Below are 17,502 nucleotides of genomic sequence, written 5' to 3'. Positions count from 1 at the left end.
TATCTGTAATTGAATTTCTATCGTCTTTAGAATCACCAGTCAAAAGAACTAATCTTTCAGCAGAGATAGTTTTAAGGTTCCCCTGCAAAGCTGTGACTGCCACCATGCCCCAGGCGGAGGGGGCTTGTAAGTCCCTTGAATATCGTGGTTAAATTGCTATTTCTGCTCCTCTCTCTGCTACTTTGAGCCTTTTTTTTTTTTTTCCCAGACAAAGCTCTGTCTCATGAATCCTCTCCTTTTAAAAGGGGAATGCTAAAACCAATCATGTTGCAAATATTGTCAATGTATTGAAGACAAAAATATAGGGACGGAAATGTAGCTGTTTTTGTGGTGTCTTTCTGGCCAGAGTGCAAGAGAAAGAGACTCTTGAAGAGCATGTCTGCCATCAGATCCCTGCTCTTTTCATCACGTTTCAGTGCCTTGGAGGAGCTCAGCTTTACAAACATGGCACCAACAAGACTCTGTGAGGTATGTGCCCCCGTTTGGTGCCATTCACTTTATTTTCCGTGGTTATTCAAGCATCTCCAGGACAGGTGACGCTTGAAGATCGAGGCATACACTGCAGAGGAAATTTCAGTAACTCCAGGGTGAGTTGCTGGGTTTTATACCCAGTCCCTGTTCCCCGCCAGCCCCGTGAGAAGCCCAGCTGTAGCTTTAGGCGTGTGGCTGCTCATACCTGCAGCATACTCTAACCTAGCCGTGGGGCTTCGCGGGCCGTGGGGATGGAGCAGAGGGCACGCAAGGAGAAAGCCAGAGCTGGGTTTGACCGGCCTGGAGAGGCAGGGGGGGTGGGAGGGTGGGCGGCGCGGGGGGGCCCGGCTGGTGATTTCAGCCACCTAAGGGGGGGGGTCACGGGGAAGGCAGAGCCAGGCGCCTCGCAGCCCAAAGCATAAGAAGCCACGGGTGCGAGTCGCTGCGAGGGAAATCCTGGACGCCAGCCTCCGTCCCTGCCAGCCCAGGCTGCCCGCCCGCGGCCGCGGGGAGCAGGTACGGGGCAGGCGGGACCCCGGGCACCGGCCGCCCGAGGATGCGCAGCCTCGGGGGTGGTACCCTCGGGCGTGGTACCCTCGGGCGTGGTACTCGGGATGCTCCCGGGCTGGGCTGGGCAGAGGTGGCCGGCTGGGACGCCCTGGAAACGAGCTCCTCCCGCTATCCATCCTAAAAAAAAAAAAAAAAAAAAAAAAAAAAAAAAAAAAGATTTTTTGCACTTGAAACAGTCGTGGTGTGGCCAGTCAGGCTGAATAACGGGATGGGTGGTTTGCTGGGGGCTAGCGCTGCTGTTCGATACGCTGCCGGAGCTGGCAGGCTGGGAGCGGAGGAGGGCTTGCTTGCGGCTGGCTTTTTAAACCCTGGGATTTCAAACGCTCCTCGGGATGAGTCGCAGCTCGGCAGTCCTGCACACAGCGGATGTGCGGAGGGAAGGGAGATGCTTTCGGCTGAACCCAAAAAGTACGTGCCAGGAGGAAGGCTTTGGAAAGTGGGAGCTGGGCAGGGAGAAGGGAAGGCAGCGTTTCTCTTCTGCTTTGTTTTCTAAGGAGTGGTTTAAATGAATTGCTTCTCCTTTAAAAGGGGGGGAAAAAAAAGTCACTGAAGTTGTTTCGATGCAGTGAATTTTGATTTATTTTTTTTTTGTGCAGCTGACCCAAATCTCCCCAGAGGGATATGTATTTCCTTTGTGCTGTTTTGTTTAAATTTTTAGGATGGATTTGGAGTTTTGGCTGATGGGAAAGCTCTGGCTATGAAGGGGAGGATGTAGCAGATGATTGCTTATAATGGTACTTGTTGCATCATCAAGATCTAGTTGACTAAGCCTTATTGTGATCTGGTCATTAATAGCAAAAAAAATTTCAATGAAAAAGGAAATATAAATGAAGTCCTAAAGCAGATTTCAGAGTTGTTATCCTTTTGTGGAGCCGATTAATGTAATGTAAAGTGACCTAAATGAAGTGCTGTTTGTCAATTGTTTATATGTTTAGCTAGGATTATTTGAAAACATTCATAAAGAAAAGAGGATTTTCTTGTGCATTGCAAAGTAGTTATGATGATTTGGGACAGAAGACTGAGGTGGGTCAGCAAACTAAATATGAAGAATTTGTGTCCCCCTGTCCTCATACACACCCTCCACCCCACCCCCTCATCCCCCCCACCTCGTCCCTGTATACCCGTGACTTTATGCCATTACAATACTTTGTATAGGTTTTAGGATAGACGATTTCCTCCTAAATCTTTGACAACTTGCCTGGACTTTAATTCATTAGCCAGTCCTGCCCTGGCATTCAAAGAAGTCTACCAAGAATATTTGTTTGTTTTTCTAGTCTTGAGTGGAAGAGAAAGGGTTATGGGAATTGTATGGGAGAAACTCCAGCTTGGGAGGGAAGCTGTAGATGTCATCTCACTACAACAGGTCGTTGTCCTAGAATAAATCAGAAAGGAAAAAGTTGGGCAAGCCTTTTCTAGAGTCCTCTTAAGTTAAGAAATAAATAAATAGCAAATGAACCGGAGTTTGAGCGTGTAACTCAACCCCAAATCATTTAAATGCACTGAGTGCGTTCTGGCACTACTGAAGGTATTCACTTCTAATTGGTTTTGTCTTTTTAATCACAAGTTTATCGTGGTGTCTGTGTGGGTTATTTTAGCTGTTAAACTTTCTTTATGGTGCCCTAGGAAGTCCAAGATTTTTTCACTGTCATTATTTATTAGACAATTTTTGAACTAACTCCCATTCTGTATTACTTTTTCTTGCCATGAACTTATCTGTACAAAAACATGAGTGTATTTGCACATACCTCAGTAAGCTCATCAAGGGATTTAAAGTTGAATTTTTTTGACGTTGTTTGACTGCCTTTAGAGGTTGCAAATTATTCCCCCCAGGATGTCCTGTACTTCCAATGTGCTGGGGTGCCAGCCTGCAGAGAGAGTGTGACTGCCGAAGATGGCTTACTTAATTTGGCAGCTCTTGGCCAAACAGAGTTTGAAGCAGTTTCATTGCACACACCAGATGGGGCCCAGAATAGAAAGATGTGTCTGCATATTGTTGCAGGTGACTAAAGGAGGCTGATAACATTCCTGAAGCACCAGAACATGACAAAGCAACGTTACTAGATGAGATGATTCAGCCTTTGGTATCAATGTACCCAAGAGTTTCTCAAAGTTATGCAAACATAACAAGAAAACACATAATTGCAAGACATTGCAGCTGCAGTACAAGCTAAGCTCTTTGAGCCCTGAAAAGCAGGAAATGTTGGTATACTAGTGCAAGTGAAGTGAAGGAGTTACTTGTAACGCAGCTGAGAGGCAAGTGTCAGACTGACTTGCACAAAATTACTGTGCGCTACCAAAGCACTCAAGAATATGGCCGCTAGACACCTTCTATAAATTCTCTGATGAGGAGAGTCACCCTGGGAAACATCAGCATAAAAAGTCAAACTTCACGTGTGGTTTTGGTAGATACTGGGACTTGAGAGCATGCTTAGCGAGTAGATAACAAAACAGCGAGCAACGTGTGATGCTGGATGGTAGGCAGTAGTTCAACACGCAATGGCATGCCTGCAGAATGTATGGCACGGGTCAACAGTGTGGACTTGGGCTGCTATGCAGCTGGATCACCACATACGCAGCCTGCTGCAGTGAGGCCCAAGCCTGGGGTCACGGGCTCTCCTGCTGAGAGCAGACCCGGGGAATGGTATCAGCTGCTTTGTTTGTCACCATTTGAAGCTGAAACATACCCTAGTAGAAAGCCCAAGAAATAGGCAGATGGACTTTTCTGATGTTTGCTGTGCAAAGAGAGAGCACTGCGAGAGGCTGCCGAGTTTAATGGGTGATGCAGACTAGAAGACTTGAATGCCAGGTGGGGATACGTGCCTGATGCCCATGGAAATTTACCGACTGCCATCAGCACAGCTGTGTTGCCAACGAATAACTGGCTAGATGACACCAAGTCCACGCTGACAGGAGGACGACACAAACAACTTAAACAGCTACAGGTAGTCTAGAGCTAAAAGAGCAACAGGAAGGAGCATGCTTTCTTTGTGCCCTGTTAAGTCAGCAGTGCCTGAAAAAGGACTCGATCTCAGGTGAGGAGGAAGTTTATTTGTTGGGTTTTTTTTTTTTTTAATTAGAAAAAGGACAAAGTACTGCTATTGAACTTTCTGCAAACAATAACCCTAGTGATCAGAAAATTACTTGCCTAGTACTTGCCTTTACTTTCTTAAATACCTGATATATTCTGAAAAGATATCTATGCTGAAACCTGTGCTAATATTCAAATAAGGTAGCTGACTAAACCTTCACCATGGTAGGGAAAGAGTGAACACAGCTTAGAAACGTGCGGCGTTGGCCTCACCATGCCCCCGCTGACATAGGAGGCCCCTCCCTCCACAGCATTGCAGTAGAGACCATCGCACAGAAGATGAGCGATAGCAAACGAAGGTTAGCGGTGACAGCAAGAGCACCAGGGAGCCCCTGGACTAATGCTGGCACTTTGGAAAACTCTAGTGGCACTGCTGCAGGTAAGTGCCGGTCAGTTAGTCCTAAAGCAGATGGTGAGGGAAGGCGGGTCATCTCAAGTGCTGGAGGGCTGCAAGATCTGCAGTATTGGCAGTCCCTCCTCAATAGTGCATGAGGTAGCGGTCTGATGGTGTCCTGGGTAGTGCTTCAAGACCCTTAGGTAATCCATTTGCGGTAGAATTATTTTGCATTCAGCCGTAATGACTGTACAAGTGCTGTGAAATTGCTTTTCGGCTCCCGTTATTAGCTCAGTGTTGACCATTTGATCACAACAAAGCTAACAGCAACAAATTACCCTTAAATGTCAGTACAAGTTTGCAATTAACGCTAAATATTTGTTTTCAACGGGCTCCTTACTTGTGGAGAAATCTTAAATGAGTATCTCTCTTGCCCTCACAGCTGTTGTGAGTAGATTATCCCTTCACCCGTTTTTTCATGGAAAAATACTCTTTAGAAAAATACTCTTTAGTGCCGTGCTTTTATGGAGTTGGCTGGACTGAGAAAGGCCTGGTATGAGCTTAAGTGTAGTACGAACATGACTTGAGGCACAAACAGTGCTTTGTTAGACTTAGTTTTGTTTATTTTGTGAGATTCTCCAGTGCCTACTGCTTTGCTGGCTTGCTTATACGCTTCTTAAAAATAAAGGTTCAGAAAGAGCTAGTTTTTGTCTGGATGAGAAGTAGGGCTCTGCAGAAAAAAACTGAGGCTTTCTGACTTGGTGCGGTAAAACCAGGTTTGAACCTAACTGGATTGTGGGCTTCTCTTTTTGTAAAACAGCACTTCCATCTTAAACCAGGAAAAGAAGCTGCTTTGTGCTGAGATTTTCTTTTTGGGTAGTTCATCATGGTTCCAAGCTGATGTTGCAAAGGCAACGTAGGACTTGCTTCAAATGCCCCCCAGATCTGGAGATTATTGTGAGGGTGAGAGGAAGAGGATGTTTCCTAATATAGGCGTGCTAAACCTTTTTTTACCTTTTGTGAAGTCTTGAAAAGTGGTCTGTGGAAGTTATTCAGAGTTAAAGAAAATTTTCTATGTGATTAAAACAAGAGGCCTCATTAAAACAACTACATCGTCCCCGTTTTCAGCGTGCTACACACGACAGTGGAGAGGGAAAGGATGAAGCTCCTTCACTGCTATATCAAAGTTGTCTTGATGCTTCTCCAGATCAAAAATAAGGCTTTTGTGTGAGATATTGTTTCCTCTTCCAAGATGAGCACTGCCATGAGATAATTAAGTTTTCCGGGAGATACAGAAGTTACTTTAATATACACGCCTATTCCCACAAAATGTGTCAAAACATGTTCCGTTATTTTAGTATTTTTTAAATCTGGGAGTTTTTTGATTGCTCTAATTGCTCTCTAATTGTGCCCATATTGTAGTTCCTTATTAGTTTGCCAGTGCTGCTTCAATCTTCCTTTGAAATAAGTCTTCAGTACTGCGGTAGCTTGCTAATTGTAAATGGAGTTGCGACCTTCACTTGTTCGTTGGACGTTGGTCTGTTTGTTCCTTTAGCAACACTAAATCCACAAGGAATTAATGAGTGCTTCAAACCTCCAGGCGACTAGAAAAGCAATGATCTCCTTCCCGGATGAGAGTTTGTTTTACTCTTGTTTTGGAGAGGGAAGGGAGGTTGCACTACTGTCACATGCTTCGTTTGACAGTAAAGATTTGCCTTTCACTGGAGAGACGGGTAGCCTTGAATATATCTCACCCAATAATTTCCTTCTCTTCCCAGTAATCTTCAGTATCACCATTACCTATGGTGGCTAGGTGTTTCATTCTAAACAGAGCATTTAGAGTGTCTAGTGGGAACCTGTCAGACTGAAACACATAGGCCATTGGACTAAACAATGCACCAGCGATACAGTTAAATTCTCTAAAATTAATCACAAAATATTCCAAAGCCAAATTTTCATGATGCTTGGGCATCTAACAGTGCAGATAAACACCAAGGAGTATTTTCAACAGCACAGGAGAAGAGTAAGTGTATTGCCACCGGCGCAATCAATAGGTGTGAAGTGCCTAAAAACCTCTGGAAATCTGTCTTTTCATGTGGGACCTAAAGCCACAGCAGGAGAAACTGTTACAAATGAAGTGGAGCACTGACTGCAGCCAACCTAGCCAAGAAAGACAGTCCCGGTGCAGATTGCTTATCTAATCAGGCTAGGTGAAAAACGGGCATATATGTTCATTTGGCTTTTGTTGTGTGTCCCCAGTTCCTTCTGAAAGTAAAAGAAGGTACGCTAGGAAGATTTTCAATTTATTGAGACAGCATATCTGTCCTTAAGTAACTAGAATAGTATTTAATTTTACTTATGGCTTAAACCTATATTTTTTCACTATAAGTTTTGGAGGGGTTTATTCCTAGCACCATGGAATATCTTAGGTTGGAAGGGGAGTTGTCAAGTTCCACCTCCTGCTCCAAGCTGGGCTGACTTCAGCATTTTGAAGTTCTCTATGGAGGAAGATTGTGCAGTTTCTCTGGGCCCCTGTTTCACTGCTTCACCAATCTCATTGAAAATTTTGCCCGTTGCAAAATTGTGCCTGTTGTCTCTTGTGCATTCACTGTGTGCCTCTGGGTAGAGTCTGGGTCTGCCTTCTACATTCCCCCCTTCCATCCACAGAGGAATATTAAACAGAGGCAAGCAGATATTACATGGGAATAATCCTCAGCTTAGAGTGATGAGACATTTCTTTGATCTAAACAGAAACCGAATGCTACAATGTTCATACTAATATCCACAAATGTGCTTGAAGTTAACAGACGGAGAAGGTGCACTCGCTGTATTCTCCATGTTCTTCCCCTAAAAGCATCTGTTGCCAGATATGGGAGTTGGTGGACTTCTGGCCTGACTCATTTTAGCATTTTTCATGTACTTAAATGTACAAGACAGAATGATGCAAATGGCATCAAGAGGCTGGAGGTTGCTTTAAATTACCCTCCACCCTACTACCAACAAGCAAAATTTCTTGTTGAAACATGGAAATTACCCTAGTTAATGAAGAATGTCTCTGATTTCAGGCCTTCGATTAAGAATATTCTCTGCAGAAGAAAAATCAGGTGTTTTTTATTTTTTTTTATAAATAGGGAACCGCAGTTTTTTTACGCTCAGCTAATAAAAATTGTAAATAAAATTTAACTGAAATGTAGCTAATAGAGGAAGTGTATTTCTACTATTATCATTGCACTTCCTTCATCATTCACTACAATTCATTGTAAGTTACAGAATAGAAAAAATATAGAGCAGACAATACAGCAGGAACCAAATGACCAAATCGATGAAAAATATTAGCTGTTTGTATTTTTATAAGTATCATTAGAAAGGCTGTATAGGATTAGTATAAGTTATTAACATCTTGTCTGAACTGTGTTATTAGGATGTGTTTTCATTTTGTAATCGCCTTTTGAAAAGCTGATGTCAGTTCTTGATTTTTTTTTTTTTTTCTCCCCCAGAATCCTTAAAAATAAGCACGTGTTTCCATGGGATTTCTTTAAAAACGCAGGGCCCACTTCTCAGATTGGTTTTGGCACACAGATCTTCTGGCAGCAGCTGAAGCAGCTGGGTCTCCCCGAGAAGCAGAACCGTGCAATGAAAAGACTCCTAACGTCTAGACGAGGCGCATAAAGCCAGAGGTGGCTGGTGAAGGATCACTCTCAGTTATCAACAGTAAGGAAGAAAATATTATTTTTTAAAAATAAAATATAAAAGTCTAGCTGTCCATAAACCGGAGCATATGTTCAAGATCTTTGAAACCCGAGGGCAGGGTGTGATATCCCCTGGCAGAGATCAGAATTTCAAAACGTGGTGCCAACATTCGTGGAAATTCGTGAAGCCTGGGAAAGGGCTCCATCCGGGTGCTGCAGCACCGCGTTGCCATCAGCAAACAGCGGCATCCCATGAAATCGCTTTGGATGCGCGGTGGGCAGGCTGGAGTGGGAGCATCCCAGTCAGAGGTGTATGAAGCTGGTGAAAAGGGAGCAGCAGTCATCTGGCAGCCTGGGATGAGTCGAATGGACCAGGATGAGCTACAGGAGCTCAGAGGCGGTAGAGAGGGGAGAGGAGCTCAGGTGAGGAGCACATGATATGCCAAAGGGTGATAGTGCCAGTGAGTTGAGAACACTCTCACCACCAAGTAGCAAACACAGGATAAAAGGCTTTGGAGTTTTTTTTAGGTCAGCTTTGATTATTAAAGAACATCAGTTAGCAGTAAGATGCACAGGGGGAGAAAAATAATCTATGAAAGTGTATGTGCATAATGCATGAGAAGATAAAAACTTAAATATTTGCTGTGGAGTATAAATTGTTTCTCCTTGAAGACTGCAAGATTTTTTATATTGAAGGAAATAACTCTGTATCGTGTTTTGACAACACGTGCTTTTCTTTAACATGCTCTAATGCTCTAAAAAATATATCCTGAGATTTCTGCCTACTGCTTTGTTGTTTCACCATGCTAAGTCATCCATTCCCGTCCCTCACAGACAAAACAAGTATGCACTGAACTGTGATAGTCCAGATAATTTTGATGCACTGCTAGCATCGATTAGATTTGTTCGGCGTGCTGCCTGCCTAGACATGCGTAGCTGGTGGTGTAATTAGGGGCGCATTTGGGCATAGCATCAGACAATTTTGAAGGTGTTTATGGCCAAGGGGACAACACGGTGAGTGTCTCAGGGATCATGTTAAGGAACTGGCTGTACTGGTGTGTGAGCCTGTGAAAGGTGAGAAGGGGAAGATGGACTGAGTCTCTGACTCAGTTGAGTACTAACAGACTCTGGTAGTGGGCTTTTATCTGCTTGTTTTTTCAAAATGCTGAAGTCAAGGTTGAAGTTGGCTCTTTTAAGTTCTACATAAAATTTCTGTAGAGGAAAATGTTGTGAAGACCTGGGATGGTTATACAAGTATACCAGTACTGGAACAGAAATGCCCTCAGAAAACATGCTTTAGCACTTTCTGGTCTTGGAAAAAACAATCGGTTGCCTCAAGGTCTGATTATAGAAACTTGGATTAAGGCAAGGATGTGCTAGTTCCTTGTCTTTGTTGGGAATCACTGGCAAATAAGTGAGTAACCCAGTGTTCCTCCCAAGGCTGGGCTGTGAAGGCACACTCAGTGGAATAACTTGTAAGACTTTGAGTAAGCCGTCACGTTTGCTAACCCTTGCCCAGGTGGCGCAGATAGCGCTCGAGCTGGAACAAAAGCCAGCTCATTGGGTTTCAGCTGGGCTGATTTTGTTGTTGTTTTATTTTATTTTATTTTTTTTTATACTCAGAGGAGCAAACCTGCCATTTCTCACCAATTTCAGCGGTGTGACTTGGGATGTACATAGAAAGCAAAGTCTGTTTACTCTCCAGAATAGACTTTACATTTTAAGGTTCTGTTAGTCTCTAGCAAGATGAAAATATGCCCTTAGATGACTTTGTAATGAGCAGACAGATATTAAAACTTCACTTATTTTCACTTTTATTGTTTACTTCTGATTGCTGTGTAATTCTCATTTGAATCATTTTATATCATCTTATTAATTCTAAAACATGAATTTTTAATTTTTAAACATTGCTTACATTGCCTCCTAAGGCTGGATATGTAGACACACCTGAGTTTGCCAACGTTGTTGGGTATCTACCTGGTTTATTCTCATGATATTGAAAAGTTGATCAGACTTAAGAGGTCTAATTGCAGATACAGAGGACCTGAAAGAAAGCATCTTGTCAAAGCAGGGTCTGTGCTAAATGTGATATCTTAAAGATATGTGCCCCAAATGAGTCTTGAAGTCAAATATTAAATTGGCTTTTCTACTGGCCGTCCAGTTCAGCAACAGCCCAGAAACACTTGCTGGAATAGAATTAATTCAGTTTCTATTTTACTATAGAAAAAATTCTCATTTTTTTTCCCCACAAACTTATGATCTCAGTCTGGATAAACACGTGCCTAGGTCTGGAGCAGGTGCCTGACTTTGGTACCCGGCTGCCTTTGCTATTGGTTGTACACAGCACTGGCAGTTCCTGTTCTTGTTTGTCACTTTCGGATGAACTGCATCAAATTCACAGTTCAGTTTGCTAAACCAATTGTCTTTCTGATTAAATGCATGCTATAAATATGTGTTTGAGTGTTTCTGGGTTTGGCATGTGAACTGATTGGAACGAGCTGTGGAAGAAAAGTGTCGCCCGGAGACTGATAAGAAAAGTAACTTTCCACATGTGGATGATTGTGGTTTGATTTGACCTTCTGAGGACCGAATTAATCTGTATTTACTGTGTGGTGGTGGTGTGGAGTTCAGTTAACCCGAGCAAAGTTGTTGATTTGGGGTTTTTTTTGTTTGTTTATTTGTTTTTTTAATACCCAAAGGTGTTAACAATATTTTCTGTAACTATTCATTTTAAGTACATCATATTTTGAAAATTATCTGACCATCACTAGCTGTACCACAGTTGCCACATAGCAATGGTCTTCTGTTTGCTGATTCCAGAATTCATATGTACAAGATATTCAATAAGCCCCCAATTTTGTCGCCATTTCAAACCAGATGGTGCTTCACACTGAAATTACCTCTTACATTGACCATCAGTGAAATTGCAAGGAACTCGGCAAGTATTACCTGGTAACTGCTTCAGTTCGATGAACTGCTTCAAAAACATCTGCAGACTGGCACATGTGGACTGCTCCTGTATTGGCATACCTAAACATTGTTTGTTATTTTTCTTTAAAATTTGCAAGCATGACTGTATAGACTTAAGTTTTCTGTACAGTAAAATCAAACTTGTACTCTGTGAACTCACGTAGCGGGTCAGCACAGGGAGGCTGCTGTGCTGTTAATTCACTCTCTTGTTAGGGCACATTAATCCCCCATGTAAGCAAGCCCTTACTTAAGCTCATTTCAATGTAAATCATTTCCACAAGATGAGCTTGCATCCGTGACCAAAATCAGAACATAAATAAGGCTTTAGGTACTCTTATATCCACCTAGTGCCAATCATACCACCATTTCTGAATTCCATCCCTTGTTTTCCACCCCTACCCATTGAACAGGACCTGCCATTGCCCTCCTTTTTTTAACCACAATTTTTTTGTCTTCTGCATTGCAATCTTTATTAATCTTACCAGCTGGAAAGCAGAAACAGATGGCTCTAATTATTTGGACATCGTTTTATCACTAAAAATCAAATTGCAAAAGCTTTCATAGAATAACTTTCCTTCTCTGTTAGGTTTTCCATCTTTATTTTGGGAGAACTAGACCAAGTTTTATTTTTATATCTGGTGCCTGCTTCCTTTGCCAGCTATTTGAGGGACAGCTGTTAATTGTTTGTCCTCCGTTTGCCTGCAGATCTGTTAGTTACCCTGCCAGAAAAGCCCTCCAAGCACCCACGTAGGTGACAGCATTTTGATGTTGTAGTCACATCGCATGTAAGGGTAAGGCCACATCACGATTTATGTGAGTTGTCAGGTCCAACATCTCATAGAGTCAAAACACAAGTGATTGCAGCATTAATTTAGAAGGAGCCAAACAAAGCGAGTACAGGATAGGCGAGTATGCCAGAAGCTGGCCCCAGTGCAAGTACCGGCGTCTTCATGGGCTGCTTGTTTATATTTGTATTTTTGAGTGAAACAACTGGGTCATTCTGGATGGTGTCTTTAAAACCTTCATTTAGGAAACAGATGTGTCTGCAGTAGAGTGCTTGGGATTCTGCCCCGGACCACAAACGGAGGGAGGCAAAGCCAGCCTGGGAGAAAAATGGACAGGCAAACGCGTCTCCTGTGAGCCCTTGAAAACTCGTTTCATCCATTATATGTTCAATGTATCAGTTGAACAAAATGTAATGCCTTCCTTTATTATCACTGTCTTAAATCACAGCGTTAAAGAGAAGGAGCCAGGCTGTGGCTTATACAGAACAGGCTTTTCATTCTGTATTACGTGGCTGTGATGACACTGAGCACCCATAAACACAATTTATCGAGATAGATGTGCTGAGTCCAGGGCAGCCGTGCATCGCCATGGCAGTGTGAAACAGCTGGGGCTGGGGGAGCATCTCATGGCACATCTTTTAACTTTACACGGTTTCTGATTGCATTCTCAGGGGGTCTAAGGTCACTGTTACTAAAATGAAAATGAACAGCTTGAAGTATAACTGCATAGTGTATTCTAGCAGTTAGAGAGCGGTGGCGTGAGATGGATGCAAAATCCACACTTTGCTAAGCCTGAAAGGCAGGAGGACTCTTCCGTTAGTGTAAATTGATTTTTTCCTGATTCATACCAGCTGTCATTGACCGTGTATAATTTTGGTGGTAAAAGAAGCTAATATAGACCTAACCTGGTAAGACACACCAGTGACTATACCTAATGCAACCTGCTGTACTTAGCTGCTCTCCTGGTTACTGTGTCATTCGGAAAGATTTGCAATAATTATCTGGGTTTTCTTGGGTTGGAAAGAGTCACAGCAACTTGGAATATTCTTCTATCATTTAATTTTATTCTTATTACTTGGGAAAAACTAAATGTACCAGAAAAATGCATAGAGTGGTAACAGCTTTTGACACTGTCAGGAAAAACAGGCTCTCAACAGAGCACGTCACCAGGATTCAAGACTTTTTTTTTCATATTTCTAGTCCTCATCCTTATACAGTAAAATATTTACATTATCAAGTATTTAGCTTGTTAATCAAAATTACCAAAAAGACCAGCTTCTAACATGTGATACTGTAAGAAAAGGGAGAAAGCTTAAATTTTGTGACTATCTTAAAGCCTTTAAGATACTGATGGTTTATCTCCAATTGGGTGTTATTCTCTGCTGAGAAAGGGTCTGTGTTGGAAAAGCAGTATTTGTTCAGCGGAGTAGACTTTAAATTCTCAACCTGAAGAGTATTTAAGTCCTTATTCTTAAAGTTTTCCATTTTGAAATTATGCCACATTAGTGAAACTGATTGTGTGACTAAAATGAGGTATAAATTCTCTTTGATTATCTTGCTCCATTTGTACTGGTTTAGCCTGTTCTGTTTAGCAATTTTCCACTATTTTAATGAAATTATTTTACATCAAAGCTGAGAGTTTCTGTTGAAATATATATATATACACACGCACATGGATATGTACATTTCTCTTCTTAGATCCAAATTACAGTGTTATAAATGGTTTTCTGTCTTTATCAGCTTGCCACACTTCGTACAGCTGGATGCCTGCCACATCCTGCTGTCCCAGGGTAACACTGACAGAGGGAGTAAGTAGCCACCTTGTCGTTCAGCTCTTAAAGTTGTTCTTACTGATGTTAACATCACAGCGAAAGTGTCAGTGGTTTTTTATGGACTCCTCTGAAGGCAAATTCCCTTCTCCAAAGCCTGTGTAATCAAAACATCCCTCACTGCAGCTTCTCACTGAGGTTGCAGTCTCTGTGTAATCCCAGGTATTTATTGCCTTCCAAATTCCGCTCTGTAAGCATCAGTAGGTTATATATCATCCAGTATTGCCAGCAAACTGTAATCTGAGTTTACAAATGTGTCGCATGAGACATTTTTCAGTTTTTGATGCAGCTCACCCCTCGTAACTGAATAAATGAGACCAAAATGTCCAAGTCGGCTCCTCTTCAGCAGTGAGATAAGGCGAGACACCTTTGGATGTGAAATTCATAGTCTGCTTCTCAAATGAGTTTCTGCAACAGTGAGTTCCCACATGATGAAGTAAAGCATAATGTATACGACAGGCAAGTACTACTTGCCTTGAATTTACAACGTGTATATAATACTCCTCTATGTAATAACCCTCTCTGCAGGGGTAAATCCGGATCGTGCTTAACAGATAAGCTGGAATGGAAGGTAAAAAGGGACCTTTTTCCTTTCTCCCCAGTTTAGCCTCTTTGGTATGCATTGCCAGAAATGAGGCAGGGTTCCGATTTAGCGCACGTGCACTGCTAAGAAGATTAGATTTGAGGGAAGAGGAAAGGAGTTTACTGCGGTTAGTTTGCGTGCCCAGGCAGCCCCGCTCTGCAAGCACGGCACCGTCTGTGCCTGGTGTCACCGAACGGCCACAGCTGCGTTTCCTCCCCGGGCCACCTCCCTGTGTGCTGCCCGCTCTTACACTACCTCTCGCACCTTCTGCAAGGGTAAATGCTTCACAGGGTGATATTTTTTCTCGCTGTTTAACCGCTGGGAATGGCAGTGACAGCCCCTGGTGCAGCCAGCACCAGCAGACGCCCCCTTTCATTTCTTTCTACTTTTACGGCGATGTTATCTTTGGTGAAGTGTCACATTGGCAGCAGCCATCCTGTTACGTGTAGAGTCTGTCAGACCACTGAGAAAGCTTGAAAGCAGTTTTCTGCTTTGAAGCAATAGCTTTTGTACCATTTACAACATCGCTTCAACCCCAGGAGCTTTGCTGTCACCATTTCTGCTCCAGACCCGCTGGCTTTGGGTCGTGCTATGCATCTCACCATGTGCTTCCTATGACCAAATCCAACCTGCCCCACGGAGCAGCCCAATAGGATCACGTAGTCAAGGGGATAATGCCCACAGCTAGAACTGTTGTATAAGGAAGGAGCTGTAGTGTGTGCACTTATAGATGAACAAGGAATAATAGAAGGCAGAAAGGAGAAGCAGCGGAGTGGGAGATGAGAGCTAGCGACGGGGGAAAAATAGACTGTTCTCACCATTCTCATCCCTTAAATACTACCAGTGGGGTGACAGTCATCATCTTGAACCTGTTCTGTCACCCAGCTCCTCTCCTGCAGGCCAAAATCAGCCTTGTCCCATGCCCTGCACGTTGCTGAGCTGCGCAGTGGCGATGCGGAGCAGGTCCTCAGCTGTGACAAGGTGCCATACCTTTGACTAAGCCACCCAGATCTGATCACATGTGTGAGTGCTCTGCAAGGCTTAGCTGCTTCTGACTTGGTAAATAAGAATATCGAGCAATTCGGACTCTTCCCATCGATAACGCTAATGAGAGCGGAGTGGATTAGCTGCAGGCTGCCCTGCTGCTGAATTTAACAGACGATAAATCTGAATTTGCTTAAAAGGAAAAAAAAATACATAGACAGTTGGTGAGGTTTTATTCATGTGCTGGTGATAAAGGGCAGTGAAAGAGCTGTCAAGAATGTTTAATGTATTTATGCTTACCCAGGCAACACTACTGCTGCTGTTTTACCTCTGGTTTCGTACCTTTTTCGTGGGGAATTCCCAGGTTTTGCAGCACTAAGTTAGTGGATAGGGAGCGTGGGGAGAGCCGGGGGATTTAATGTTTGTAAGTGTGGGATTTGGTATCAGTGCTCCTAATAAAGCCAAAGTATGACAAGCTATTCCTTGTTGAACTGAAGATTGTGTTGTCAGCTATCTCTGCACCCCAAAGTGCGGCAATTATGCAGAGCGAGTTTTATGCCAGCACATCTTTGCCTTATTCTCATCATCATCACAACTTCCTTAATATTTTTTTCCAGTCTGTTTTCCCTGTTGTTGTTTCTTTAATATAAATATGTGCTGTTAAAGCAATGATGGCTACTTGAGGGAAACTTCATTATGGGGGACGTGAAATGAGCGCAGAAGTCTGTATTTGATTTGCACAAACCGTGGAAGCGAGTGCTCTGCCTTCCTTCAACAGGATGACCATGCCGTCCCCTGTGACACAGCCATCCTGAATGTGCTAAGCTCTCCTTTTCCTCTGTTTTCTGTTCAGGGTTTGAACATGGGCACCCAGCCACACGCCGTGACCAAGACAGAGGTCCCCGACCATGTTCTTTACACGGTAGGAACATGTGTGCTCATTATTGGCTCCATTGGCATCATTGGAAACCTCCTAGTTCTCTACGCGTTTTACAGGTACAAAAATTCCTTCTGTGGTTAATCTGACTGGCCTTGGGGTTCACCGGTGCCTGTGTGCGGATGGTTCCTCTTGGATTAAATCTCCAAGCAAGGGCTGATGGCATCAAATGGGGGAGGGCAACACACTCCACCCCTGTCACTAATAACCTCAGTGTAAATTCCTCGTGTTTTAAGGAACAAAAGAAAATGAGAAACCAAATACTGTGTTCTATTAACAACTCTACTGAAAATTTTAAAAAGAGTTTAATATTTTTAATGATAGAAACAGCAGACTTCTTCACTAGCCCTGTAGAATTTGCAGAAACACTTGACAAAAACTGATGCTCTTTCTAGCAGCCCAGATGTCCTGGAAGGACCAAGAAAACAATGTGTTACATGAAATGAGCTCATGCCATCAGGGTATTCCCTGCTTCAGGCAGGTCATAGGATTTCTGTCAGTTTGTGTGCTCTCTTGGCTCCTGACACTGTAATAGACAGACAAAGCTACTGCAGCCAGAGTATGTAAAAATCTTACGGAAAAAATGAATAGCCGCCTCCTGTCCCACACTGTGATGCTGGATTTCAAAATCCTTCTTGCTCACTGCTTGCCGTCATCATGCATGTTGATGCTGAGGGGGCTTACAATGCTAGAAACACTGGTGGGGTTATGAACCAAGCATTAGTTTCCTATTCATAAATGTTTAAGAGAAATTAGTTAGTTCTGTTATTTTGAATAACTGGCTTTTAATATGAGAAAAGGGAGAAATTGAATTCCCTTCAACTTGTAGGTGCCTTCATGATTTTTGAAATGCAGCACAAGCTCTCATTTTTTCTTGAAATTTGATTGTTTTAGCTGGCATAATAAAAGCATAAAATTGTCAAAGCAGGAAAATCTCCATATGTAGACAAGCACCTGTGAAGGTGTGAGCTCTGCACCCCCTCTCTCTTGCAGCTCACCCAGTTGTTGCAGGCAGTATGAGACCCAAGGTTTTTTTAGAATTGCAGAAGCATTGAGATGGCTTCCTCTATTTCATTTTCAGTATTTCTTAATCAGCCTGAGGAAAGAAATTCATGTTAGCTGCAAATATTTTAAAGCACATCAGGGAGGTCTCAGTTGTTCAACTTTCTACACTGAAGGAGGCATTTGGGGGAAAAGAAACGGTTATTTCCAACTATTGAGAATTACTGCATGCAGGTTTCAAGAGCAAAGCCATTTGTAAA

At 42.9% G+C, this 17,502-nt stretch overlaps 1 protein-coding gene across 1 annotated transcript in view; it reads left to right on the top strand.

Moving 5' to 3' along the window:
• Positions 1-915: 915 nt before the first annotated feature.
• Positions 916-17,502, top strand: part of LOC134516241 (melanopsin-like) — a 38,063-nt gene continuing 21,476 nt past the window's right edge. The window contains exons 1-2 of the mRNA XM_063336201.1: positions 916-987; positions 16,157-16,299. Coding sequence (XP_063192271.1) covers positions 16,166-16,299 — 134 coding nt within the window. The 5' untranslated portion in view covers positions 916-987; positions 16,157-16,165. The remainder of the gene's footprint in view (positions 988-16,156; positions 16,300-17,502) is intronic.

The sequence above is a fragment of the Chroicocephalus ridibundus genome, chromosome 5 (assembly GCF_963924245.1).
Source record: "Chroicocephalus ridibundus chromosome 5, bChrRid1.1, whole genome shotgun sequence".
Classification (NCBI taxonomy): domain Eukaryota; kingdom Metazoa; phylum Chordata; class Aves; order Charadriiformes; family Laridae; genus Chroicocephalus; species Chroicocephalus ridibundus.
The sequence above is the reverse complement of the archived record's forward strand: the minus strand, read 5'-3'. Positions and strand labels throughout refer to the sequence as shown.